Source organism: Aotus nancymaae, unplaced genomic scaffold, assembly GCF_030222135.1.
Source record: "Aotus nancymaae isolate 86718 unplaced genomic scaffold, 86718_ANA_hifiasm-v0.15.2.pri h1tg000062l, whole genome shotgun sequence".
In the NCBI taxonomy this organism is placed as follows: domain Eukaryota; kingdom Metazoa; phylum Chordata; class Mammalia; order Primates; family Aotidae; genus Aotus; species Aotus nancymaae.
The window spans coordinates 45327714-45353616 of record NW_026988476.1 but is presented as its reverse complement, the minus strand read 5'-3'; the positions used below and the strand labels follow the sequence as shown (position 1 = coordinate 45353616).

The following is a 25903-nucleotide window of genomic DNA, read 5'->3' as shown; positions in this document are numbered from 1 at the left end:
TTTGAGCATTTGAGTTTTCTTCTCTTCTTTAAAGTGTATTGAAGTTTGTTTCAGCAAAACTGGAACATGTGTCAGCCAATTGTAGATCACTAGTAGCTCTTTGCCCAATCTTATGGAATTTTCATCTACATATATACAGTTTAGTTTTCACCTATAGATTCCAAATCCACATAGGGATTTGTGTAGATTTTGAAGCTGTTTCTTTATCTTTCTTCCATATGGTACTTTGCCACCTTGAACACTAACCTCTTTCTCTTTAGCTCTGCAGTACTGCCTTGCTCTGCTTGAGTTGCTCCTTTCTGCACCAACAGTCAAGTTGTCTTTAGATAGAAGCATCTCATTTGTTTTTTTCTCTCTCAGGTCTAACAGTCTTTACTTTTTGTTGTCCAATTTCTGAAAACACTTGTTTCCTATATTTTGTTCATGTTTTGAGATGGTGGAGCTGGGAGAGTTGTTCCAGTATCAGGTACTCCACTGAGGCCACATGCAGAAGTCTCTTAACACCTATTTTAAGGATTCAATAAAATATATAGGCCCCTTCTCACCTTCTGTTTCTTTAGTGATTTATTTTCCACTATTCTTCACTAAACCTGTTTCAAACTTCTTTAGCTCAAGCTACTAAACTCACCTCTTCTTTTCTTGCTGCCAGCAAATGATCTTGCCTTCTACTTCTCTGAGAAAATAGGAAGTTGCCATGTAGGTACTCCACTAAATTAATGCCATTTCTTGTCCCTAACTTAATATTTGCTCAGTTATATACCAGTTCTTGTCTTCCTTCCCTTATCTCTCAACAGAAGAGTTGTCCTTCTGCCTGTCTGAATGCTGATCTCTCTCTCCCTACCCTCTAGGTCCCATCCCTTCCCATCTCAGAATTCACGTCATGATTTATTTTCTTTCTCCTACTTCTTTATTTTCTTATTTTCTACTGGCCTATTTTCATTAATAGTTAAATGCTTAATTTTACCCCATCTTTAAAAAAGAAATCTTTCCTGAAACCCACAACCTTTCTCTAGCTACCACTGTATCTTTTTCCTTTTGAAAGAGTAAAGTCAAAGTTTAGTCAAAGTGTTTATTGTACTTAGTCTCATGTCTCACCTTCCATTCAGTTTTGAACCCCAGTAACAAAAATCTTCTAATACCACTCCTCTAAAACTTACATTTATAGAAGATACCATGACCCCTTTCTGCTGAATATAATAGGTAATATCAGTCCCAGCTGACAACCCTTTTTCATTTCTCCCTGTTGTCCATTTCCTTACACATGCTAACCCCTCGTCCCCCCATTTTGTCACATTCTCAGTTTTTAAATCCTTTAAGATGCCACACTATCCTGGTTTTCATGTTACATTTTAGGCCGTTCCTTCAAGGGTGTCTGTTCCTTTGTATTTTGTCTGTATTTGTCCAAAGTAATCTCATCTACTTTGATGGTTTCAATTAATCTCATTATACTGATGACTCCTAGTTATACGTCTCCATCCTAGGCTCTAGGCCCATATATCCAACTCTGTGTCAGCTAATCAGTTTTACTGGGATGTCACATAGATACTTCAAACTCAACTTTTCCAGAGCCAAACTCCTATCATACTCTCAATTCTGCATCTATCTGTTTTAGTTTCCTATTGCTGCTATAACAAATTTACATAAACTTAGAGGCTGCATAAAATAACAGATTATTTTAATAGTTCTGTGGGCCAGCAGTCTGACATGGGTCTCACAGGAATAAAACTAAGTTGTTAGCAGTGCCATGGGTTTTTTGTTTTATTTTGTTTTTTTCTGGAGACTCCAAGGGAAGAATATGTTTCTTTGCCTTTTTTAGCTTCTGATAGCTGCATCTTCAAAGCCATTAATGGCTGCTTGAGTCTTTCTTACATTGCATCACTCTGACAAAGCTCTTTTTTGTGTCCTTAAACCTCACTCTTACCAGGATACCTGAGTATATATTGATCCTAGTCAGATAAGCCAAGATAATCTCCCCATTTTAAGATTCTTAATTTAGTCCTATCTGCAAAGCCCTTTTTCCAATGCAAATTCCCAGGGGTTCAAAGATTAGGACATGAACATTTCTGGGTTCATTATTCTGTCTGTCATACGTCTTAGTGAATGGTACTGACTCATCTAACCTAAAAACCTAGAAGTCAGTCTCAACTCTTCCTCAACCTGCTTTTCAACTAGTCAGTTACCAGGTCCTATCAGCAATTCCTTGGTTGCTCTATTTTTGTCTATTCCTACTGCTGCTGCATTAATTCAGATCATCATAATTATTCTAGATACTGCAACTCTTTTTCTACTTCTAGTCTTTCCACATTCGTTATTTTCTCCACACCATCATCATAGTCATCTTTATAAAGTTCTGTTTGTTTCACACCATTGCTTAAAAGTTTTCATTGGTTCCATATTGCTCTGCCTTATGGCCTGGAAGATTGTTCATACTCAGACCTTACCTTTTTTGTCTAACCTTATCTTTCTCCACTCTCCCCACAGCCTATCAGCAAGCTGTGGAGTAGAAGAGAATATTTACTCCCTCAGTCTGTAACAGCATTATCCATGAAACTTTCTATGGTGGTAAAATGTTTTATATTGTACATGCACTATTTAATATGGTAATCAGTAGCCATGTGTGCCTACTTAATACTTGAAAGGTGGTTAGTATGACTGAGGAGTTAACTTTTAATTTTAATTCTAATTAATTTGCAGTTAAATAGCCAAATGCGGCTAGTGGCTACCACTTGGACAACAGCGATCTCCAACAATGGTTCTCAACCAGGCAGTATTTGTTCTCCACATCCCTAGGGGACATTTGACGATATATTGAGACATTTTTGGTTTTCATACTTGGGGAATACTTCCGGTATCGGATGGGTAGAGGCCAAGGATGCTCTTTCAACATCCTACAAAACAGGGTGTCTCCCACCCCCGTAACAGACTTAGCCCAAAATGTCAGAGTGCTGAGGTTGAAAAAGTCTGATGTAGACTGTTCCTTCTTTTTTTTTTTTGTAATACCTGCTTATATTTTAGGATTCGTCTTAGATACCAATGCTTCTGGAAACCTTCTGTGATTTCTCTGTTCCATGACATCCTGTGCGTACCCTTATTTATGTGATACAGTAACCTTTGTGGTAGTTATAATTGGCATTTATATTTTTTTCTTCACTTAAGTATAGGAACATATGCATTGGAATATACCCAGAGGCACATGAACCAGATCAATAAATATTTGCTGAATGTATGAATGAATATAAACTAATGAATCAATCATTAAACATACTGTAGTTTAAAATATAAAGAAGTGTTGCCACCTTAAATTTATACCTTTTAGAGATAATACACTTATAAAATATTGGGAAATATTTTTGAGAGTTACTCTTGCTTTACCAGTAAGTAAAGATAACTCGTTCCTTTAGAAGGAAAGAACTTTTTTTTTTTTTCTGTCATTCTCCCCTTTGCTCCTGCTCTACTCAATGTAGTATGCCCCTTCCTTCCATACTCACCTGTTAAGAGGTAAACAATCCGATCCACCCCCACTCTGATCCCTAGAGTGGTTTTGGAAAACTAAAACTTTATTACATAAATGCAGGAAGGATTTAAGCAGGTGAAGTAGGACAAATAGACTAGAAACTAAAAAAAGCTGACTAGCAATATAGCAGAGTGGCTCCAAGTTGAGCCTATAGAATGAAACAGAACTGAGTTTGAATTCTTATCCTGCCATTCTTTTCTGAATTCCCATAATTCTAACCTGACTTAGGTAGGTATAAAGAAGGATTAATAGTATGTATTCCACTGAGTTGTCATAAATATTAAATGAGATAATTAGTGTAAAAATAGTGCATGGCACATAAGCACACATGGCAGCTTTAGTTGAAGGTGTTATATGTGTAAATTCATAATGTGGATCTAATTGACTTAATTTCCATAAATATATGTTTTTAAGTCTAAACATTAGTCAAGGATTGCATTTTATGTTCATCATCACAGAACTTACTGTTTAAAAATAAATGCTCACCATATGGAATTACTGAGGGCATAGTATTCAAGTTCTTAAACATAGGCAGTGGAAGATGGAGAAAGTTTGGAACCTGGCTAAAGCCATCCAAGAAACTGTAAGGTGTATAATGTAGAACACTCCATATTTCCTACCTTTGTAGGCCTTTGTAGGTGAGATTCACTTTACCAGCAGAGCTCTTCTTGAGTTTCTTCACTTGCATAAGTTCTGCTTCTTTTTTTGCACTAGCTCAGAAGTTATCTTTTTCAGAAATCTTTGTTTATCTACTAGGACTATGTATTTATCTGCAGATAACAGAAAATCCTAACTATAGAATGAAACAGCTGGTGGCTTAAAGTAGTAAGAGTTCGTGTCACCAAATGAGAAGTTCAGAGTTAGGTGTTCAAGAGTGATGCAGTAACTGCAATGCCTCCAGTGTCCTAGTCTCTTTTTTATTTGCTGTGTTATCTTTGGTTCTATCACATCATTGATGGCCTGCTGTACCACTATGCCATTAGTCCAAAGACTAAGGCAAGAAAAGGGGAAGAAGGGCAAATGGGCTTGCTTCTAGGGAAGCTGTCTTTTTCTTCAGCATATCTCCTTATATTCAGGAAAGCCACTTTAGGAACTTCAGCCTCCAGAGTAATGTCACATGGCTACTCCTACCTGGAAGGGGAACTAGGACATATTTTGTTTTCTAGTCTCTAAACCAGAGGGAGAAAAAGAATGTGGTGGTTAGCAGCATATGTATCATGAGACAACCTATTAGCCATGCTGTCCAGTGTTAAGGGCCCCAGCTTTCTTGTACGCTGTATATATCCCTATCGAAACTATTACTGTGTAGTATGCTATCACCAGCTTAATTTGTTTTCTTCTCCAAAAATAAGTTTTGGAAGTAAGGGCTGGGACTTATGTCTCTATATCCCTAGTACTTAACATTGTCTTTTCATGGAAGACACTCAGTAAATATTTACTGGTTGGTTATTTACAAACAGTGATTATCAAAAAGTAAGTAAATATGGACATAATATCCCCTAAACAGTTTGTTTTTTATTGTTATTGTTAGTATTTATTGAGTAATTACCATGTGGCAGACAAAGGCTTCACATGTTTTATCATTCAATCTTCATAATTTGCCTGTGAGGTTAATGTGTCATCATCGTCATTTTCTAGATGGAGAAACAGACTCAGACAAGTTTAAGTAATTTACCAAAGGTTTTAAAATTTACTTATTGGTAGAATTAGACATTTAATCCAGATAATCTGACTCCAGGGCCCAGACTTTTAAAAACTATGCTATATACTATATCATTCTTTACAAATTTTCTCAAGTATGAGCTTATAATCAAGAAAATGTCCCTTAAATTAACTTTCCAATAGAAAGTAATCTGAAATGAAAAATTAAAAACTGGCTTCATCTTACTGAATTTTAGTAATCAAGAATTCTAAATGCAGTCTGTTTTTATAAGCAGGTTGTCTCAATGCTGTTTTAAAAACTTATGCTCACTAAGCAAAATAGATAAAATAATGTTAGATATTTAAGTTGATTACAGTTATGAAGACAATATTGAAATCGCTAGAAGTAAAAAATATAAAGTATCTATGCTAGTTTTAAAGCTATAAAAAAAGTATCAGTAGAGAAATGAAAATGTTTGTAGTAGCATAATTATGAATATATTTTTTGTTAATGTTTTAATGTTTTTACAGTACAAATGTAATTTTTACTTTAAAAATAACCAGCATATCTTAAACTAAATTTCTTACCTGAATTGTAACACTTTTAGATGTATAATGTCATAGTACACTTATAAAGCTGATCTAATTAAATTTTTCATAATCAGTTTAATAGTCAAAGTAAAATTTTACCCTGGATATATCTGACACCAGAGTATTATTAGCTAGACCCAGCAGAGTGTGAAAGTTTTTCAGTCTATATTACTTAGTCCCCTTATTTTACTTCAGCTATACCTGAGAGGTATAGTAGGGACTAAAATGTAAGAGAAATAACTTTTTTTTTCCTTGAGACATCGTCTCACTTTACCACCCAGGCCGGAGTGCAGTGCCATGATCATAGCTCACTGCAGCCTCAAATTCCTGGGCTTAACTCAAGTGATCCCTCTGCCTCAGCCTCCTGGGAAGCTGGGACTATACATGCACACCACCAAACCTGGCAAAAAAAATTTTTTTTTTTTTGTATGAATGAGGCTTCATTATGTTGCCAAGGCTGGTCTTGAATCAACTCCTGGTCTCAAGTGATCTTCCTCCCTCAGCCTCCCATGATAAATAATTCTTAATATTTGGTGTACAAAAGGCCTAGTCTGCTGAGAGTCAACCAAAGGAGGATGGGAAATACTCTTCTTGGAATTCCCAAAATATGCTCCTTGGAGTAGTAATTCCATGAAATAGGAATATGTTGTGCCAAAGATTCTATAGCCAGGAATGGTAGCTGTAGTCCAGCTACTCAGGCTGGAGGACTACTTGAGTTCAGGAGTTCTAGACTACAGGATCTACAGTTGTGCCACCACACTACAGTCTGGGTGACAGAGAAAGACCTCATCTCTTTAAACAACAACAGCAACAGAAATGTTCCATAGTCAAGTACGTTCATGAACTCAATTTAAAAATGTCTTAAATGGTGTATCATATTCAGTATGTTCCAAAATTTTTTTCCTCTGAATTTCTCTTCCCCCATTTCCTCATCCAACTTCTTATGAAACTGGTGTTATGAAACACACTGTTTATGCACTAGTAAAGTCTATAGGGCAAGTTTTTAGAGTAGAAAGAGAAATTACTTTTTACAGGTTATCATCCAGAAATAACAGGAAGCAGTCTCCCGACTAGATCTAATGTTTGGGTCCCCTAAATTGACTAGTTTGGCTTTGGAGTTATTAGAACAAATAAAAGTTAAGAGGGGTCTATATTTTGGTTCCCTTTAGCAAGGTTAATGTAAAATTAAATAACATGTAGCTTGCCAGGAACTCGGCTGAAAACAAGAGAAAAATATTTCTATCTCATGGATTCAGTAATTCCACAGCAATCCTCATAAGATTTTAGAGGTAAGAGTAGACAACCTAGGCTGCATGCCGTGGCTCACACCTATAATCCCAGCACAATCCTAGTAAGATTTTAGAAGTAAGAGTAGACAACCTAGGCTGGGTGTCGTGGCTCACATCTATAATCCCAGCACTTTCCAAGGCAGGAGGATCTCTTGAGCCCAGGAATTTGAGACTAGCCTGAGCAATATAAGGACATCCCATCTCTACAGAAAATAAAAAAATCAGCTGGGCATGATGGCATACACATGTAGTCTTAGCTACATAGGAGGCTGAAGTGGGAGTATCTCTTGAGCCTAGGAGGTCAAAGGCTGCAGTGAGCCATGAATGGGACACTGCACTCCAGCCTGGGTGACAGAGTGGCAGCATGTCTCAAAAAAAAAAAGTAGACAATCTTTGTTTACTTTTTCACCATCAACTGGCTGGAGAAATCAGAGGCTTAAAATGAGGAATAAAGGAGCCTGAGTATTTTAAGTTAATTTCAGTCTATTTTATACCTTCCAGGAAGAGTGTATCATCTTATTTTCTAGTTATCTTTTAGGGCTCTCTACCTGACCAGTGTTATAAGAAAGAAAGCATTTTTATGTCTTGGCAGCTATTTCTAGGTTTAAAAAATGCAGTTAGCCTATCTTTTTGGTGACTTAGCATAGCCTAATAAAACATCTGCTTTACAGAGCATGCTATGCTCAGCATCTCGAAGGCCAGCTAAACTCACCAGGTAAAAAGAGGAACATATCTAATGAGTTCCTTGTCACTGGTAAGTATATGGCTTTCTGAATTAAGTCAGCTCTACTAGGGTAGGGTTTATTCATGAGAATTGACCAATGGAGGATTTTTTTAGGACTATCATTAGGAGAGAAAAATTGAAAAATGATGTGGGGTTACCAGAATACCTGTTGCTTCTGGAGGGTTAAGGTTATTGTCACTTCCTGAAACTAGGTGACAGAGGCCATCATTCAGTTAATTGTGTAGTGAGTTGGGTTTCTTCCACGGGAGAAGTAAGACTTCTTCTCCCGTGGAAGAAAGCAGTGGTGTCCTCTTGCAAGGGAGTATAGCAAAAAACTAGTAGTTGTTGTATCTACAAGTTTTAAACACTGATTATGTAATCCTTTAAAACAGGGGTCCCCTAGGTACTGGTTCATGGCCTGTTAGGAACCAGGCCACACAGCGGTAAGTGAGCAGTGGACCAGCAAGCATTCTGCCTGAGCTCCGCCTCCTGTCAGATCAGCAGTGGCATTAGAATATTATAGGAGCACAAACCCTATTGTGAACTGAACATGTGAGAGATCTAGGGTTATGTGTGCGTTATAAGAATCTAATGCCTAATGGTCTAAGATGGAACAGTTTCATCCCAAAACCATCCCCTGTAAACCCTACCCCATCCATGGAAAAACTGTCTTCCATGAAACTGGTCCCTGATGCCATAAAGGTTGGGGACCATTGCTTTAAAAGACTTCTCCTCTCTACCTTCCAACTCTACTGGCATAGTGTTTGTACTCCTGAGGCAAATGATCAATATTAACAGCCTACGCTGTGTTCTCTAAAAACTGTCCTACTTTAGTGAGCTGCAAAGCCTATTATCAGGTAACCTTAAGAACCAACTTTCTGGCCACACATGAGTTGCCCATTACAAAAATCTAAAACCTAAAAAAGAAAAAAAAAATCATGGCAGAGGTACTAACTACCCCGTGTAATTTTAGCATAGTTAAAATCAGGCAAAGGAAGGCAGTGCAAGCAGTCTGTTGGTAGGAAGTCTGTTCATGTATTATGGTTATCTGTGTGGAATTTCAGTGGTACCTGAGTTCTCACCAGGATCCTATCTGGGACACTGCAATAGAGAATATTTCCTGGGTGTAACTTTCCTACTCTCTGCTCCGTATTAAGTACTGTATGTTTCACAGATCCTGGATTTTAAAACATATGATTGCTCAGGTGTAGACTGGATGGTAAAAACAAACAGGCGTGGTCCAGCAAATCGAGCATCTGGTGCTTATGACCCTGTAAGGAATCAGCTCCTGACCCTGTAGATGGGCCAGAAGGGCTAAACTTGAGACTGACAAGCTGAATCTGTTCCTCAAAAGTGTTTTCTTTGGACCACACTGATGTTTTAAAATTTTTGAATTGGTTGCCATATTTTGGAATTAGGAGAATTCACAGAAAATCATAGGTGTTTGTTTTCTGTTTTCTCGAAAACAAGACACTGAGCCCTTGTTTTCACATGACAACAGCTGAACCTAAGTAGTGATTATTCCTTTTAAACATGACATGCACTCTTTAATCCTATCAGTCCCCACTATGCTTTTATCCCCTTTGTACTCGTGCATTACCCGCCTGGCCTTTGAGTTTGTGGCTTTTGTGTTAGATGATTTGGGGGCAAGGTTATTGTAAGAGCCATTCTTTACAGGGTTGAGGACCCATAATAGTATAGATGAGGATAGATAATGAGAAGAAAGCCTCGGTTTTTGTTTCTTAGTAATATAGAGTCTTTACTGTCAGTTCCTGCCTTACCTGGCCATTACAACAGCCAGTCAATAGAAAGCAAAAGTAGTATATAACAAAGAATAATGATAACTCTTGAGTCTCTGCTTTGGATCAGCCACTGTGTAAAACATGTTGCCTTCTCACTTCCCTGTGAGACCATCCTTGATGACTGTATTTTAAATTGTGGTTTAACATTTAAACCTCCAACACTTTTTCTTCCTAGCATTTATCATCATCATGTAACGTATGTTTTACTTTTAAATTTTATTGTCTGTCTTCCTGTTACTAAAATATACAATAGTGCCTAGAGCATAATAGGTACTTGATGCTAGATGAATATATGTGAATAATCTCATTTAATTTTTAAACTTTCCAAGTCTATCCCATGGTTTAGTTTTTTTAAATCAGAAGTCAGTTTTCTTCATATACTTACTGCTAAAATGATTGAATGGAAACTGAAAACTATCTGGAACTTTAGGATATACGATACCTGCTTCCTGAGAAACAGACCTAATATTAGAATGGTGCCTTCTAAGAGAGATGACATACTCCCAGCAATAAATTTGAGTAGCTCACTACAGTAGTAATTCTTAACAAGAGGCACAGCTCCTTTCTTGCCCTCTAGAGATACGTGCTGCATCTGTGAGGGGTTATGGATGTGGAGTATGCAATTCCAAAAAATTACCTTCTTCCCTTTACAGGAGAAAGCATCCTTTTTCACCTCAAATCCTTGTTCTAATGAATGCTAAATGGTGACCAAGGTCAACTCAGTGACCCAGACTTGATTGAAAGTAAAAATTTTGTTTGCAGTAATTAAAATATATCAAATAAATAAGTAACAAAAATTAACATATGTTATGGCTTGAAAAAGGCTCATGGTTAGAAGATCGGATTTATTTTGTGATATGGCACTGGAGTTACTGTTAGTAAGATTTATCTCAGAATCTTATTTTTTCTTTTCATTCACTTAGTGGAGAAGAAATAGGCAGTTTTCAAAATGTAGAGCATGTCTGTGTAGAATTTACTTGAGTGGGAAAACTTGGCAGTGGGGCTAGATTTAAATAGCTAGTTTGGTTTTGTTTTTGAGTATCACCAAAAGAAATAATCTGTCTAAGGCCATGCTGTTTAAAGGATTTTGAACCTTTTACTCTCTCCTTTTTTTACATTAAGCACTTGAATTATTTCATCTACCTTTAGTATGTGAGGAAAACATAGTTATTAATGTTTTTGTTTTTTACTCCTGTTACTGACTCAACTGGACTAAATTGCCACTGAGGCCCAAAAAATGAGTTCTGGTAACTTTTGTATTTCATAATTATAAACAATGCGCTAACCATTGTCAGCTAGCTTTCAAATTTATTACATTGTCTCAAATAGGAATAGGAAGAAATATGATGGCAATCTCTCATCATTACCTGAAAGGAATGCAATTTTCATTAATATTTTTATATTCAAAGGATGACATAATACACAAAAGTGTGCTCTGATAGGAAACAAACGAATTCTTATAGTATTCTGATTTTTCTATCTTTGCATTTTAAGTCATTTCAAACTTGCAGAAACGCAAAGTCTTGGGGAGAAAAGGAGGAGAGGTTACTAGGAACAGAGAAAACAGGGACTAAAGAATTGACTTTTCCTCTCCATGGCCTACATCATTGTTAAGACTGTAGCTTTGTAATCTTGAAGAATCCAGTAGAAATCCAGTTTTTTGGAAGCATCAGGGTAGCTGGGCTGTGAAGTACCATCATTTCTTTCCATGCCGCAAAAAGTTAAAAGCACAGTGACAAGAAAGATCTAAACCTCATCCTTCTTGCTGATACCTCCACCCATCCTCACCTGCTAATAGAACCCTGGGATATTTTCAAATAGCACAGAAATGTTAATAATAACCTGGCCTTCACCTGAGTGATTCAGAGTGAATTTAGAGGAATGTTACATGATGATCCCATGATGGTCAGTTTTTACAGAATTTTTTTTTTTTTTTTTTTTTTTTTTTTTTGAGAGAGAATAGGAAGGAGGAAAACGGAAGAGAAAGAGAGAGAGAGAATGGGGAGGAGGGAGAAGGAAAAGAAAGAGGGAGAGAGAATGGGAGTATTGCTTTCTTGCCCAGGCTAGAATGCAATTTAGTAATGGGTATTGAAAACCTCTTTTATACTGATAATTATACTTAATGATGTAGTCAGGAAGGAATAAGGGAAGAAGATAACAAACAAACAGCCAACCAATATTTAATTTAAACCTATGAAATGCTATGCAATTACTGAGGAGTGATTTACTTCCAATTATATAGTCACCTTTGGAATAGGTGTGAGGTGGTAATGTATGTTTTGTGTATTTGAAGTGGAGAGTTCTATAAATGTTTATTAAGTTTACTTGTTCCGGGTCTGAGTTCAAGTTCTGAATATCCTTGTTAATTTTCTATCTCGTTGATCTATAGAATCGTTAGCTCTTCTTGCTGCATTGATCCTTTTGCCATTATGTAATGTCATTCCTCGCCTCTTTTGATCTTTGTTGCTTTAAAGTCTACTTTATCAGAGGCGAGAATTGCATCTCCTGCTTTTTGTTTATTAGTTTATTTTTACTCTCTGTTTGATTGGTAAATCTTCCTCCTCCTCTCTGAGTCTTTGTGTATTGTTGCATGTAAGATGGGCCCGGATGCAGCATACCGATGGGTTTTGGCTTTTTATCCAATTAAAATATATATAGGTTTAATACCGGCGTTTGATGCTAGCTGGCTGTTTTGCCCATTAGTTGATGTAAATTTTTTATTGTGTTAAAGTTCTTTGCTTTTTGATATATTTTTGGAAAGGCTGATATTGGTTGTTCCTTTATATGTATAGTGCTTCTTTCAGAAGCTCTTGTAAAGCAGGCCTGGTGGTAGTGAACTCTCTAAGTACTTGTTTGTTCGCAAAAGATTTAATTTTTCCTTCGCTCATAAAGTTTAGTTTGGCTGGATAGGAAATTCTGGGTTGAAAGTTCTTTTCTTTAAGGATGTTAAATATTGGTCCCCACTCTTTTCTGGCTTGTAGGGTTTCTGCTGAGAGATCTGCTGTAAGTCTGATAGGTTTCCCTTTATGGGTAACCTGACCTTTCTCTCTGGCTGCCCTTAGTATTTTCTCCTTCATTTCAACCCTAATAAATCTGGCGATTATGTGCCTTGGGGTTGGTCTTCTTGAAGAATATCTTTGTGGTGTTCTCTGTATTACCTGGAGTTGAATATTACCCTGCCTTGCCAGGTTGGGAAAATTTTCCTGAATGATATCCTGAAGAGTATTTTCCAACTTGGATTCATTCTCTTCATCACATTCAGGTATACCTATCAAACGTAAATTAGGTCTTTTCACATAGTCCCATATTTCCTGGAGACTTTGCTCATTCCTTTTCATCCTTTTTTCTGCATTCTTGTCTTCTTGTTTCATTTCACTGAGCTGGTCCTCGACTTCTGATATCCTTCCTTCTGCTTGATCAATTCGACTGTTTAAACTTGTGCATGCTTCGTGAAGTTCTCGTGTTGTGTTTTTCAACTCCATCAATTCACTTATATTCTTCTCTAAATTGTCCATTCTCGTTAACAGTTCGTCAAACCTTTTTTCAAGGTTCTTAGTTTCTTTGCATTGGGTTAGAAGAAGTTCTTTTAATTCACAGAAGTTTCTTATCACCCACGTTTTGAAACCTGCTTCTGTTATTGGAACACACGTGTAATCTATTAAGCCTTGTTCCGTTACTGATGAGGAATTGCAATCCCCTGTAGAGGGAGAGGCATTCTGATTTTGAGTATTCTCTACCTTTTTACGCTGGTTTCTTCCCTTCATTATATATTTGTCCGTCTGTCGTCTTTATAATTACCGACTTTCTAACTGGGTCTCTGACGTCCAACTTGTTGATTCCCTGCGCCGAGATCTGAGCAATCCACTGAGCCGGCCAAAACAGTGGTGTTAAGATTGATGGTGCTTTTCTGCCTGGGAATCTCCGGACTCTGCACCAAGAACTGGCATGCTAAGGCACCAGCAAAACCACCACGCCGGCCACAAGAGTCGCCCTGGCGACCCGTGGGGCTCCTCCACTGGGAATCTCCTGGTCCGTGAGCAACAAATATTCGTCTGAAAGTGTGGCGTCCTCTCGTTCTTTGCGCTTTCACTGGGAGGTACATGCCCGAGCTGCTAATCATCAGCCATCTTGGATCTCTCTCCCAGAATTTAACAATGGAAAGAAGTGTTCTTAATATGGCTCTCATTTGAATTCTATTTCAAGGGGACTCAAATCTTTTGGCTTTGGTACCCTCTGGCTATTTGAACTCTAGTTCCTCTATATGAATGTTTTAGCAGTATGCCCTTGTCTACGCATTTCATTTGGTTCTTACTTTGGCACTTATGTAGCCAAAGATGCTATGATATTATGATACTTTCTCCCATGTTATTCATTATCTCAGTTGCAGAGATTCAGCTTCCTTTTTTACTATTAAGTTATAAAAAATTCCTCGTTATGTTCCTTTCCTGGGTTTATCTTTTTATTATCATCAATTTATGAACTCAGTTTTTAAGACATATTAAACAGGCAAATATAAATAGCTAAGAAAACCAAAATATATTTTAGAGCACATTCATAAAAATTACCAGTTTAGATACAGTGAATGTCCCTGGAAATATCTCTAAGTTTTTTGTTTTATAATGTAATTGATTCCTAATTTTATGTGCAGAAACTTCCCAATATTAAGCACAGAATCTACTTAGGAATATCTAAGTTGGAGTAGGAATTTGTCGGTGCTAACATTGCAGCCCCATGGGGCTCCTTAATGTTGGAATTTCTCCAGGCTTGATTATAGCTGAAGCAAGTTGAAAAGGAATTTTTAAAATTTTTTTAGCTGCCTGTAATCCCAGCACTTTGGGAGGCCGAGGCGGGTGGATCATGAGGTCAAGAGATCGAGACCATCCTGGTCAACATGGTGAAACCCCGTCTCTACTAAAAATACAAAAAATTAGCTGGGCATGGTGGCGCACGCCTGTAATCCCAGCTACTCAGGAGGCTGAGGCAGGAGAATTACCTGAACCCAGGAGGCGGAGGTTGCCGTGAGCCGAGATGGCGCCATTGCACTCCAGCCTGGGTAACAAAAGCGAAACTCTGTCTCAAAAAAAAAAAAAAAAAATTTTTTTTAAGCTTGTTTTTACATGGCTGTAAATTCTCTAGGTCATCTTGCAGGATTAGGAAGAAAACATGTGAGAAACAAGTTTTGGGTTTTGCTCAGGTTTGCTTGTCAGCATTGCTTCACTTTTTCTTAGCTGTTCTCTAAGTACTGATGTCTTTCAGATTGACTCAGATCATATTCCTTATCTTGGAGCAGCATATTTTGAACAGAAAATTAAGCCATTTTCATTTATATACCTAATTCAGTAGGTTTACAAATAGAAGGACAAATCCTCACAATAATACAACTACAATAAAAATTACTCACCCCAATTGATTTATATTTTCTGGAACTGAGAAGAGAAAAACATTACCTCTTACATTGTTTATAGGAGGTAGCCCTCAAAAGAAAATCACTTATCTCTACTCTGCCCAGTGATCCTCATAACAAGTTAGGACACTAAAATTGCTGAAAATTAAGAATTCTAAGCAACAAGCATGGAAAATAGAGTCCTCATACCTGACCTTTTTCTCTATCTTCCTTACTCAATCCTGTGGAACAACTGCTGGGGCCTCAGAGAATATAATATCAGGTATGTTGATTGTTTCCATAAATTTAAAGAGGCTACAGAATAAGCTTTATACTTTCTCCTTTTGATCCTTCTGTCAGTGATGCTGGTGAAGAAGAGTCCTTTTAGAAACTGCTCCTGAATCAGTGTCGCCTGAGGTGGGGAAAATTAGAATTTTTTTTTTTTTTTAGTTTTGTTTTTGTAGCTTAAAAAAATCAAGGGCAAACAAATTTAATCATAATTATTAGTGTACTTATGCCCCCTCCATATGTGGTAACTCAACTGAAGAAACAGTTAAACTTGGTTATTTAGGTTTCTGGATTTTAAGCTGACTATTCCAAATACAAAGTTAAATTAAAACTTAAAAAAAAAAAACTACTGATACCAGTTTGAAAACTTTCATGGACTAATTATGGCCATGATACCCAGGTTGGTCATCTTCTACCAGAACTCAGTTATTGTCAACCTGGCCAGTACTTTGGAAGGTGATTATAAGTCTCAACAAGCATTTCTGCAGCTTCTGGAAATAATGATCCTCAGATATAATTTCACCATCAAGGATCTGCATGAAAGCTCCTCAGTGAAGTACTAATTGTTATGCTCTTTATAAGCATCAGCCCTTCCCCAGTTTTTTAACCTTGCTTAAAAAAAAAAAAAAAAAAAAAAAAAAAAAACAGAATAACACAAGAAGGAAGACTGTCGTTACAGGAAACAAATCACTACAGATTTCAAATGAGGGAAATCACTTTTCATTAACATTTGTGAAGTTGTGGCTTAAACCTGATGCTTCACTTTTTCACAATGATCCCTAAAAACAGGAGCAGATCTCTCTATTTAGACTACTTTTAAACTGCATAGTATGCCAACAAATAATGAAAACATAGTTCCTTACCAGCTGCTTAAAGGTCTTTAAGTTCGGGTAATAAGACATTGAAAACTCTGTCTGGTTCTCTGCAGTCCATCTGGTATGTATTGACAGTTCAGAAACAGATGTCCTGAGCAAACAGGAACAACAAAAAATTAGTATTTGCAATATAGAATATTATTTCAGATATTTCTTTAAGACAGAAGAGAAATGAAAAGTTACACATTTTGTTCCTGACTGAACCTGGGATAACTTATTTCTGATCTCTTCTGCTTAGATTGATTATTTCTTTCTCCCTAGTAACACAGTTCTTGTCAGAAATACTTTCTAACTTCAATTGTATGTTGATAGCTCAGGAAAAAAATAGTATCTATCCTTTTCTGCACTCACCCTAAAGAAAGCCAGTACTTCTGTAACATGATCTTCAATGATATGTGACATAGGACCCTTGCTCTTGTGGTATTCTAACCAAGTTAGTAGAGATTACCAGGCTAAATATGTCCTGAAATTCTTTTTTTTTTTTTTTTTTTTTTTTTGAGACAGAGTTTCGCTCTTGATACCCAGACTGGAGCGCAATGGCGCGATCTCGGCTCACCGCAATCTCCGCCTCCTGGGTTCAGGCAATTCTCCTGCCTCAGCCTCCTGAGTAGCTGGGATTACAGGCACGCGCCACCGTGCCCAGCTAATTTTTTGTATTAGTAGAGACGGGGTTTCACCATGTTGACCAGGATGGTCTCGATCTCTTGACCTCGTGATCCACCCGCCTCGGCCTCCCAAAGTGCTGGGATTACAGGCTTGAGCCACCGCGCCCGGCCCTGAAATTCTTAAAGATGCCTTAGCTACTCCCAAGTTCATTGAAGCCTTATTCACAATACCTAAGATAGGGAAGCAACCTAGGTGTCCATCATCAGATGGATGGATAAAGAAAATGTGATTTATGTACACAATGAAGTAGTATTCAGCCTTAAAAGGGGGAAGCTTCTGTTATTTACAATAACATGGACTAACCTGCAAGGCATTATACTAAGTGAAATAAGCCAGGCACAGAAAGACAAATACTACATGATCTCACTTATATGTGGAATCTAGAAAGGTTGAACTCATATACATAGAGAGTAAAATGATGGTTACCAGAGACTGAGAGGTGGCAGGGAGGGATATGGTAAGGGGAGATGTTTATCAAAGGGTACAAAGTTTCAGTAAGACGGTAGTAATAAGCTTTAGCGATCTATTGCACAGAATGGTGACTATTATAATAATAACACATCGCATATTTCAGAATTGTGAAAAGAGTTATTTTTTTGGGTTGGGGGTCATTTTGTTTTGTTGAGACAGGATCTTGCTCTGTTGTCCAGGCTGTAGTGGCATAATCCCGACTCACTGCAGACAACCTCTCTGAGCTCGAGCAGTTCTATTTCAGCCTTCCAAGTAGCTAAGACTACAGGTATGCACCACCACACCAGCTAATTTTTGTATTTTTTGTAAAGACAGGGTTTTGCCATGTTATCCAGGTTCTAAGAGTGGATTTTAAATGTTTTTGCTACATAAAAAATATGTGATTAATTTAATTATTAAATTTAATTATCTGATTTAATTATTCCTCATTGTAAATATATGGCAAGACATCACATTGAACTCCATAAATATTTACAATTAATATTTAATGATTAAAATTTAAGGGGCCAGGTATGGTGGCTCATGCATGTAATCCTAGCACTTTGGAAGGCTGAGGCAGGAGAATCATTTGAACCCAGGAATTCGAGGCTGCAGTGATCTGTGATTGCACCACGGCACGCCAGCCTGGGTAACAGAGTGAGATCCTATCTCTTTAAAAAAATTTTTTTTTCTTAAATGTTTTAAAATGCCTGACTTTTTCACATAAAAGATTCTATACTAGTTGATAGAATTTAAATTATAAACTCTTCTGCCAGAGATCTGATTTTAAGCAATTTTATATTTTTTAATAACATTTACATAACAATAATACCTATAATAAGTTTTATATCACAAAAATTTATGAGCATTTTGTCACTGTGTTTTTTATTTTGAAATTGATACTCAGCTTAAACAGCTTGCCTAATATTACAAAGCTAATGAGTGGCAAATCTGGAACTCAGATCCGGGTCTTCTAATTCTGTATCCTATACCTTACCCCGCTATATCTTACAGCTTGAGATAGACATCAAGTTCAAGTAACAGCTGCTTCATTCATCTATTTTATATATATATATATATATATATATATATATAAATATATGTCATATCCTTATTATAGTTCTTATGTAATATGGCTTATTCTTTATTATTAAATTTGTCAGGAGACTTGCCTGTTAACCTCAGATTTATAAAAGCTTCATCAAAGTTACTGTTGTTACTCTGCTAATCAGTTACTAGGTGATATTCTTATATGAAAAGTCTCTATGACATAAGTTCTAGAAGAGTCAGCGAATCATACATTTTGCTATATGACCACCTTAAGGATAAATTGTTAGGTTTTTTTCCTAAATTAAATACCAACTCAGAGAAAGATATTTTCATATGCTGAACATAAAAATGGCATTATTTTTAACCTGTAATAAAGATTCCCATGATAGAGGTAGCACAAAAAATCAGTAGAGAAAGTGTGAAATACTCAATAAGTGATAACTGGGACAATTTTTAGTTAGGTCCCTACTTTATATCTTACAGAAAAATAAATTCCAGAGCAAGTAAAGGCCCAAGTGTGAAAAACAAAAATTTTAAAGTTTAAAAAGAAAATATAAGATACTATCTTTATGACAATGGAATAGGGGAAAATTTCAAAAACTAAAGACCAAAAGCTCAGATTATGAATGAAAAGACTGATATATTTGACTGCCTGGAAATGACAAACTTTGACATCACAAGACTTCAAAAACAAAATGAATAGACAGGCCAGTACTAGGAGAAGATATTAGCAGCACTTACAACCACTAGAAGATTAGCATCCAGACTGCCTGATAAATATCCCCATATTTAGATGAGCAAAAGAAATGAATGGGCAGTTCCTTGAACAGCGTGGTTCTCCAAGTGTAATCCTCTGACTGCATCACCTGGGAGCTTGTTAGAAGTCCAGATTCTCAGGTCCCAACTTCAGACCTACTCAATCAGAAACTCTGGAAGTGGGGCTATGCAGTCTCTGTTTTAACCCGCTCACTAAGTGATTCTTGTGCATGTTAAAATTTTAGAGCTACTCTGTTAAATGATAAATAATATGAAAAGATTTGGTCTCATCATCAATCAGAGAAGTATAAAACAATGATACACATTTTCACACCCATAAGAGTAACTAAAATTTAAAACTTAAGTTTTAGCAAGAATGTGGAGAAATTGTAGTATTGATATCAGGAACATAAATTGGTGTACGTTTTGGAGAGCAATTTGAAAATATCCAATAAGGTTGACTATGTACATTCTTTGTTACCAGGTATTTGTGCTTTCAGGTTACATACCTTAGACAAAAATGCTCACACAAGGTCACAAGAGTCACAAATAAAGGATTTCCATTGCAGCACTATTTGAAATAATGAAACTTTGTTATAATTTATTGTCTATCAGTAGAGACATGAACAAACTGTGGTTTTGTTCCATGGGATACTATTTCTATAAGCTGTTAAATAAAGTCCAAGATCTAAAGCAAATATGGCAAAAGGTTAGCATCTTGTAAATGTGGATATTGACACATGCATGTGCACATTCTCTACTATGTTTGAAATACTTTGTAGTTTTAATTTTTAACAATTAAATGAGATATTAAAATATTGAAAGGGTTTCTGTCTGGCTCTGTCTTATCTTTCAGGATTCTGCCTCAAAGGTGGATTGAGTTTGGAAAAACCAGATCATTATAGTTGAGGTGGTGTAACCAGACAGTGGAAAACATTTTTTGAAACAGTCAGTAAATTGTAATAAACAATCAGTATAACAGTAAACAATCAGATTAATTGAGGATAAGCTGCATACTTTCCTGAGTAAATGCTGTGGCCCAAAGTAGAGGAACAGACTGATATATTGCAAGATCATGTATATTAAACTTATTAGAGCTGAATTTTTAATCAGTTTTTGGATTTTTTTTTAAAGTAATAGTTAACTGGAAGAGAGCATGAAGGCTGTATATTCTAAACTAGTGCTTCTAAACCATTTTTTAGCCCATACCCTATTCTGATAAATGCAATTATATTCTTGTTTAGTATCATTTGAAATTCAAAATAAGTTAAATACTCTTCTAAAAAATGAATGAATGAAAGCCTTTTTGATATTTTATTATTATAACCTTCTCTGAATTTAATATGATTGTCATTGTTGTGATTAAGTGGGTGATGTTAATAATATTGAACAATGGTTCATGCCTACTATCCCACCACTTTGAGAGGCAGGAGGATCACTGGAGGCCAGGCAGGAATTCAAGACCAGCCTAGGCAACAAGAAGACCCTGACACTATAAAAAATAAATTAAAAAATTAGCTGGCTGTGGTGGCACACACCTGTAGCCCAAACTACTTGGGAGGCTTAGGTGGGATGATCATTTGAGCCCAGGAGTTTGAGGCTGCAGTGAGCTATGATTATGCCACTGCACTTCAGTCTGGGCAACAGAGTGAGATTCTCTTTAAAGAAAAAAATTTGTTTGACAAAAAAATACTTCAGGAACCATATTTAAGACAGATTAAAGTAGGGAGACATTGGAGGTAGGAAAACCAGCTAGACATTTTAGAAATTTAAGTGTCATTAAAAGTCCCTTAAGGGCAAGAACTATGCTGGTGGTGTGTTACTCCTCTATGTCGTATTGTTCACTCTTTGTATGATTTGTGATATATAGTATAGGTTCATAGTTATTTTATGCCATTTGTGGAACATAGCAGAAAACAAAAGTAATGGATAAGCAAATGAATTATTCTTATTGTTGAAAGACAGCTGAAGACCTACACTACTGTGGTGGCAGTGAAAAATCAAAAGACTGGAAGAAGATGGGGCAGAGAGTTAGAGGGCTAAATAAAGGATTAACATGGAATGCACCAAGAGAATTAAACAGACTCCAAAACTGAACACTGTGGAAACTAGAAAAAAGAAGGTGATGATAAGTAGCAGTTAAGAAGGGAATGTGTGTCCGTTTTCTTTGAGGGGAGAGCTACACACAGGGTATAGCTGGTATTACTAGGTATTGGAGCAAGAACTAATTGGAAAATACCTGTAGGCCATAGGATTTTTTTTTTAGAGCTAGCTGAGGTTTTATTTTGGACCAAAAGAAAAAGCGATTGAATTGTTTTGCAGCTGGAGGCATGGGCAAGGGGGGTCCCCAGGCAGTAAACTCCCCCGCAGGTGGGCTGAGGGCTAGGGCTGAGCCTCAGGTGGGTCTCCTGTTCCCTGTGCTCCCCTGCACAGGGGCCTCCCTCCAGGGCTCTGGGGCAGCCTCAGGAGGCGCAGGCTGGGAGGGGCCACTGCAGCTTTTCACTTAGGCAAGAAGTCAGAGGACTTAGATGCCAGCTTCCCATCGGACACCAGCTTCCTATTGCGAGTCTCAGTCTTCACAACTATAGCCCTGGTGGTGCTGGTGGTCCTGGTGGTGCTGGTGGTGCTGGTGGTGCTGGTGGTGCTGGTGGTGCTGGTGGTGCTGGTGGTGCTGGTGGTGCTGGTGCAGCTGAACGAGCTGGAGTCCGTGCCAGAGCCAAAGCTGGAGCCCAGGCTGTAGCTGAGGCTGGGGCTTGTGAGGACCCCATAAGGCCACAGGGTTTTAAAAATGTAAATTTGGGAGCTGTTTGCATGTGATTGGTTAAATGATGATGTGGATGGATTCTAAGATTAAACTTTTGTGGATGTCTTCTAATGAGACTAAGAATAGGCTTGATTATATCATTTTAGATTTTTTCAAAAACTGAATCTCTGTTTAAATTATGCCTTATTAAGTAAGAATAAATTCTACCAGGAATGCCAATAATCTTTCCACATTCTTCATTGCAGTGGAGTTTTGCTTGAATTAGGCTACCAGAATTTTACTATGGATATTTTTATTATAATAGGATTTGTGGCACATTTGAAGCCATTATGGCAAACTCAATTTAGAAAAAAGTTACAAAGAAAGAGGAAGGCAAAAATTATTTTAAAGGGCACATTTATAGACAAAATGACATGGTTGCAGGACAATAGCAATAGAAAATCTTACAGGTAGATTCTTTATATAGCAGCCACTGTTGCAAGCCAACAAGTAATTACATCTGTAATATCCAGAAAGAGTTATTGGTTTTATTTCAATGTTTTTAACCTCAGTTCCATTCACAGGTAACAGTAGCACCACCAGTCACATGTCCTAAATATTTAAAAATTAGAAAAGGATTCTAGAAACTATATCATTCATTTTATAGTTGTACGGAAAATTTGCCATAAAACTGAAAACCTCATAGCCAGTTAATGGTCAGACGAGGACTAACTAATAAAGTTTCTCTTAACTCCTGGTCCAGTATTTGTCCCATAACTACTGTAAAACTCTCTTTCTTTAAATGTGATTAAAAATGAGAAGCTTTTGTCTGAGTATTGGTCTATAATTTTATTTATGCCTATGATATAAGAACTAATAGGGAAGTACCATTTTATTAAATTTTTGCATGTAATAAATTTATTTGAACAACCTAATTGTATTATTTTAGTGATGAGAAAAAATGCCTAGATTTTGTTTTATTTGGCAAATGATTCATCTGTTTTAAATTTAAACAGTAATTAACTTTTAGGGAGATGTTAGTAAATTTTGTTTGGGGAAAAATGAGTGTTTTTTTAAAATGATCTTTTTAATCCTTTGTAAACAGCAAGAAGTTGAGAAGTTTACAGACCTAGAGAAACTCTACCTCTACCTTCAGCTGCCTTCTGGTCTCAGCAATGGAGAGAAAAGGTATATCTATTCTTGGTTTTGTAGAATTACATTGTTTATAGGAAGTCCCTAGGATATATGTGAGGGGTGTGTATGTTGTGGTTGTTACAGTTTTTACAATATTCCTAAAATCATTAGAAAACATGATGGCAAAACAATACATCATTTTAGTCTTTGATGATATTTGGTTAAGTATCTCCTTGCAGTTTTTGCTAATCTATTTTTGCAACTGGGTAGATGCTATGACATGCAGTTTGGGTTTTGTTTCATAGATGGATGAATATGTTTATGCGTATGTGAGGGATTGTGAAAATTGAACAGAAAATCAAAGAATAAACAGATAGGTATTGTAAGGAATAAGGTATGAGTCTTTTTTTAGTTACTATCAGGTAAACACATCAGAGAATATAAAACAGAAAATAAAGTGAAATTGCCTTACGAAACATGAATTCTTGATAAATGGAAGGTGTATTAAGTGCTTGGGGTATTACTATAGTTTCGTCATTAAAAAATTTAGAAAATGTGGAGAGAAGTTGTTCATTCAGTCATTCTATTTTTTTAAGTTTCTTAACCTTTTAAGTATTTCTCAGAATTCATTTTATTTATATAAATTGTGCTTACCACTCTATTTTTTTTAAACTGTGTGTAGAAATAAATGAAGTGAAAATTTTAAAACTGTTTTAATCATGTTATGTCCTAGACACTTGCTCAATGTTTTATTTGAAATTAAATAAATTATTCTTATAGATAGCTGAGATAGATGTCAGAACCAGTAGAGTAGCTTCTCTTGTGCTATCTTTGGTGTCATTTCATGATATTTATTTACAAATAATACTTCCATATAATAAAAGTTTACAATGTTTAATGGATCTGTCAGCCTGGGGCAGGGGGCATGGCTGTAGGAAGGATTTAGGAGGAAATTTGTCTGTTGAGGATCTCTCTGATGTGAATTCCATTCTGGAGCATATTGTGCTTTAGTAAGATTTCCGAGAAGTTAATTAATTTTTGTTTTAAAGTTTGATGATTTATTTGGTAAGTGTAGGCAAATGAACAGACAAGTGCATGGGCAAATATCCACTGAAAAGTGATTTTGACCAAAACAAATACTTTGTCAGTGCTCCATCACCTGCAAGGACGGGGATGGAGCAGGGCAGTAACTTCAGTCTTAAACTAGCTGTAGAAAACAGCTCACAACCATAGGTGGACAATTATCTACTAGATGTCCTAAGTTTGGTTTGGTCATTTATAGTATATTTGCACACAGTTCTTTAGTGGAACATTTAGGCCTAGCTCAAAAATTATCAGTGAATTGCTGTCTGGTCAGCTAAAACATGTTTTCATTCTATTAGTGATCAGAATGCCATGTCGTCTAGTCGGGCACAACAAATGCATGCCTTTTCCTGGATTCGGAATACCCTAGAGGAACATCCTGAGACTTCACTGCCCAAACAGGAAGTCTATGATGAGTACAAGTAAGTACTATGTGTAATATGGCATGCTGATGTGTTAAAGAAGTAAAATACTATACTTGGCCATAGTGATTTGTTTTATTATTGGTGAATATAAAGCTGGTATATGGGAATTACACTTAGAAATATCTTAAGATTCATTCCAGCTCTAAGGTTCTATAGTAGTATGTGTAATAAAGGGCAGGATTAATGAATAAAAGGATTTCTGTAGAGTTCTTCAGGATGACAGGAGGGAGGTCAGGGATTACAAGGACAGTGATGTAGGATTGGTGAATAAAAGGATTCCTGTAGAATTCTTAAGGATGATAGGAAGTATGTATCTGGGGTTAGAGAGTGACAGGCAATAAATAAGTCAATACAGAAGAAAAAACTAAAACATGATTTTTTACTTGGACTTTTTAAAGGCCATTTTCATGAATCTAAAACTCTTCTAATTCTCCATACTAAAGAATATTGTATATTATTTATTCAAGGACCAGAGAGTTCAGTGACTTGCACATATTAGATACTCAAATAAATGTGGTTGTACATACAATTTATTTAAATTCAGGAAACTAAAGTATAGAGGCTGATGAGCCCTTCTGGTTAGAAAAAGTTTAATAGGTGCCAAATATAGTCTCATTTAACATTTTTATAATTGATCTGGAAGGAGGAATTTATTCTGGCAGAGCAAATAAAACCAAATTTGGGGACATATTGAAATGTAAAACCAATAAGCATTAACATTTTGTACTTACATATGTGGGGAGAAAAGTGTCAAATAAGGCTGTTGCTCACCAGTGTAAGGTAATGCGAAGGAATTGTACTTATTGAGATTATTGGTGTCTACTGAAAATTCTTACTACCTTACCAAAAGATACATAATGGAGCTAGACAAAAGTCTAGATAAATGTATCTTAAATGATCAAGCAAACAAAGTTAAACTGAAAAACTCTAGATTTATTTTCTCTTTATAAAGATTAAAACTGAAAGTGAATATCATCCAACTTGTTCATTCATTCAGGCAACAACTAAGTTCCATTGAATACCTATATGCCAGACCCTGTAATAAGTTCTGAGGATACAGTTATAAGACAGACACAGCCCTTGCCCTTATTAAGCATATATACATATACTTAGAGTAAGCAGGAATTCTTCATTAAATTCAAGTTAGTTAAAATTGAACACTCTGAAACTTCAAAGAAGCAAATTTAAATTCAGTAAAAGGTTACAGAAATCAGGTAAACTTGTGTGACATGTTGAAACTCTGGATTGATGATCAAGAGAATAGATTCTGTCATTAAACTTGTGTGATATAGACAGTTATTTTAACCACTCTTTGTCAGTTGGTTCATCTATAAAATGAAGCAGTTGAAGATGTATGAGTTTTGTTTTGTTTTGTTTTATTTTTTGAGACAGGGTTTAACTCTGTCACCCAGGCTGGAGAGCAATGGCACGATCATGGCTCACTACAGCTTTAACTCCCACCTCCAACCCCTGGGCTCAAGCAATCCTC

General features: G+C 36.5%; 1 protein-coding gene across 1 annotated transcript in view; it reads left to right on the top strand.

Annotated features, from left to right (window-relative positions):
• The window catches only part of RFX7 (regulatory factor X7), a 165896-nt gene that overhangs the window by 76112 nt on the left and 63881 nt on the right, over nt 1-25903 (top strand). Inside the window, exons 3-4 of the mRNA XM_064365711.1 lie at nt 22878-22960; nt 24289-24411. Coding sequence (XP_064221781.1) covers nt 22878-22960; nt 24289-24411 — 206 coding nt within the window. The remainder of the gene's footprint in view (nt 1-22877; nt 22961-24288; nt 24412-25903) is intronic.